Source organism: Pyxicephalus adspersus, chromosome Z (assembly GCF_032062135.1).
Source record: "Pyxicephalus adspersus chromosome Z, UCB_Pads_2.0, whole genome shotgun sequence".
In the NCBI taxonomy this organism is placed as follows: Eukaryota; Metazoa; Chordata; class Amphibia; order Anura; family Pyxicephalidae; genus Pyxicephalus; species Pyxicephalus adspersus.
The window spans coordinates 22,205,950-22,209,555 of NC_092871.1; the positions used below are offsets into that span (position 1 = coordinate 22,205,950).

At 35.7% G+C, this 3,606-nt stretch overlaps 1 protein-coding gene across 1 annotated transcript in view; it reads right to left on the reverse strand.

Annotated features, from left to right (window-relative positions):
* Positions 1 to 3,606, reverse strand: part of LOC140342973 (cytochrome P450 2C16-like) — a gene marked incomplete in the record, with an annotated part of 23,517 nt that overhangs the window by 4,144 nt on the left and 15,767 nt on the right. The window contains 5 exon segments of the mRNA XM_072429373.1: positions 21 to 162; positions 1,086 to 1,262; positions 1,579 to 1,739; positions 2,481 to 2,630; positions 3,310 to 3,475. Coding sequence (XP_072285474.1) covers positions 21 to 162; positions 1,086 to 1,262; positions 1,579 to 1,739; positions 2,481 to 2,630; positions 3,310 to 3,475 — 796 coding nt within the window.

A 3,606-nucleotide genomic window follows, 5' to 3' on the forward strand; every position in this document is an offset into this window, starting at 1 on the left:
ATTTTTTGAGCTCCACAAACCTTCAACATCTGCATGTTTGAGCAGAATCAACAGTCCATAACGCAATGTTGTACTGACGGTTTCTGTACCAGCACCAAACAAATCGAATGTGGTATTCAAAATACCCTCCATGTGAAATTCAGTTTGTGGCAAATCTTTTTCCTGAGAAATAAAAAAAATAAAAAATTGTAAAAAATTCCAATTATGTTAAGAGCTGGACAAAATCTACGATCACGCTAACAATAGATAGGCATTGTTAGGTGAAGTTATCTAAGAAAGACTCTGAATACAATGGATTTTTACATTCACATTATGAGCTTGATTTATTAAAGCTCTCCAAGGCTAGAGCGGATACACTTTCATCAGTGAAGCTGGTTGATCCGGCAAACCTGGAATGGATCTAGTACAGGATTGAAAACATTTGCTAACAAATAGCAAATTAGTTTTAAGAAATCCATTCCAGTTTTGCTGGATCACACAGCTTTGAAAAGATGACCAGTGTATACAGTGATTTAAAAATTTAAACAGACTTCATGCACTGAATGCTATTATTTTTATTGGATACAGAAAAAAAAATGCAAACCTTTTCCAAAATTAACAAAAAATAGATAATAAAAATAGATTTTGTTTTCAGTGTCCCAGTTGGGATATTTTCCTTAACCATTCAGGAGGTTTTAAATATATATTATTGTATGTATCATCTTAGCAATGACTGGCAGTGTTTAGATTGCTGGCAAACAAATAATGTGTACCATTTTTCTACTGCAGTCTGTTGAACTGATACTTTCAGTGAGCTTAGAACATACAGTTACCCTTAGTCTCATTCAATCTTGAATGCCCTGATAGAGTCATAGGGTTCCCTAAAATGGGTTTCATAATATTTTAACAAATACACATCTATGCAAGAAGTTAAATGTACATCCACCATTCCATCTTTTTATTATTATTATTTTTCAATCGAGTTTAACCACAACACAGAGACAACATCTTTCTGTGACTAAAAATACATTTTCCAAGCATAAAAACCCCAAAACCAGTTTTAAAACCCCAGTTCAAAAAACAAGCATGCTTCATAATAAACTTACTTGCTCCATTTTTATCAAGAAGCAGTCTATAAAGTCTTGAGGAGAACTTGGATCCAAGGTTTCTTTATGCATTTTCACCCTTTCTGCAATAAAGTTCTTAATGCCATCGATAGCTTTAAACATTTTGTGATGAGGTCCTGGAATCTTTCCGAACACTTTAGGATATATGTTGTACATCTAAAAGATATCAGCAGAGAAATATTGGGACACAACATTGAAGTGTATTTATTAACAATTCACAATCAACCCTATTTTTTTCTTTTTTTCTAACTGCTTTTTTTCTGACAGCTGTTTTATCAATTCTTCATTAAAGTATAGTTGCTTTTTCTCCCTTTAGTAGAATTAATCTAGTTTAGTTTGCACAAACTGAAAAAAGCCTGGCAGTGAATAATTTTGGGCCATGGGAATTGTTTATAATTTTATCCCAGTGCATATCTAATCTGATAAAAAATATACATTTAAACTTTTATATCGCATGAAGTGTTTTACTTACTTGTCCCCAAACTGAGCTAAAACCTTTGAAAATTTCATGGAAATAGGACATGAGCTGGAGGAAATCTTTGTCTTCATACTCAAAACGATTTCCAAATACCACCGAGCAAATCACATTTGAGACTGCCTTAGAAAAATAAAATGTTGGATCCACAGGCAGACCTGTAAGAGGGAAACAGGACACCATTATATTTAATTTACTGTATACAACATTAGATCAACACTCCAAACAGCCCATTTCTTTTATGGTTACCTTGGTTTTCTGAAAAAAAAACCTCTCCCCTAGGGGGACAATTCTAACTGTTCATATGGTGGTAAATGAGTTGTCACTCTAGGTTATTCTCATGACTTTTTTGGACTACAGAGACCATCATTACATAGGGTAGTGAAGGAATGAAGAACTGTGGGAAGGCTGTAAACATTTTTTGAGGTTTTAGTACAAAAGAAGCTATAAGCACATTGGCTATCTAACCGTGTTACCCAGTATTTTCTATACCTGCACAGTGCAATAAAAAAGGTAACCTCATAAAGCCACCAAATTGAAAGTTAGTATTCTGCAATGTACTTCATAGTTATGCTAGGGTTTTACATATATCTTAAAAGGTTCCCCAACTTCTTTTATCTCTCAGAGAATAATTTAGGCATATCTCTTCACTTGATATTGGGTTTGGAGCCGGCAGTGTCCTTTGGAGTACTATTCATCTGCTTAACGGTGCGCGGAGAGTGCCACTTGAATGGAGAAAAGGCCAGTCCAACTTGGACAGTCCATGTCCCCAAACATATTTTATTATTAACATGAATTTGGCTACATCAACTTCAAAGTGTGAAAGCAAGCCAAGCACCAAATTCATTTGTAAAGCACAGTAACTGCTTAATCACAGGTCGTCTATGGTTTTTACTTACACTTAGTTTTCCTTATTTCTTCTGTAAGGAAATGGGCCTCCTCCTGAATTCTCTCTTCGATGCTTCTTTTACCCATTCCAAAATTTCTGAGGGTCATCAGAGAAAATCGTCTTAGCTGTTTCCAGCGCTCTCCATTACTTGCAACCACTCCTGAAAATGATATATACAATACATTGGCAAGGGGCAAATGAAAGTGGTAAATGAAACCCGTTTTAACTCCATAATATTTGTATTTCTGTCCATACAGGTTAACTTTCATTTCTTCCAACCACTACCAGGTGACTGGTTAGTAAAATGTGCAAAAGTGCACTAATGAGCTCAACCCCCTGTTACTCTGTTGTCTTCTCCTATTATCATGGTTTTTGCCCTGTAACACACCGAACTGGCTTCTTATGATGTGTCTGGGCTCTCCGGTACAAGGACAAGAAGTTGACGCCAGGTCAAATTCAGACTTTTAGGTGTAGGCATTACATTTTGTTTAGAATCATTTATTCACAAAAGGTAATCTACAATGGTTTTGAGTTATGTATTTTTCTTGTATGATTTGTATTTACAGTATCTTTAGTTAACAGACAAATTTCTAATATCCAGTGAACCTATAACAAAGAACTGGGTTTTCCAAAGAGAGTAGAGCAGAAACTGTATCCATTCATATACCATGTCTCTAACTAACATGCAAAAAAAAAGACACCATCTTGATTTATAGAATTGGAGGGCATCATGTGGCCCAAAAACTACAGTCTGATATGCCTGCCAAATTGAATGGCTAATCCTAAGCAGTTTCAATCCAATGAACATAAATGGGCAGCTACATAATGTTGGTTCTCACCATGTCCTCCTGAGCTTAATTTGTCTAGTAGAGGCATGTGTCCTCGAGCGCCAAAATCATCTGCGTTATCGATAAGGGCCTCCTTCACAGCATCACAGCTGCAGAGCACTACAACTTTTTCCATTCCCATATGAATAGTATATACTGGGCCATACTTCTCACTCAGCTGCAGAAAAATAAGACAGCAATGGTCAATTATTTTTGGATAGGTAATGATGTAATTCAAAAGTGCTCAGAATCTCAGAGACCCAAAAACTCAGGGACACTCAGGTATCCAGGATTTTCAAATTAGGTTTT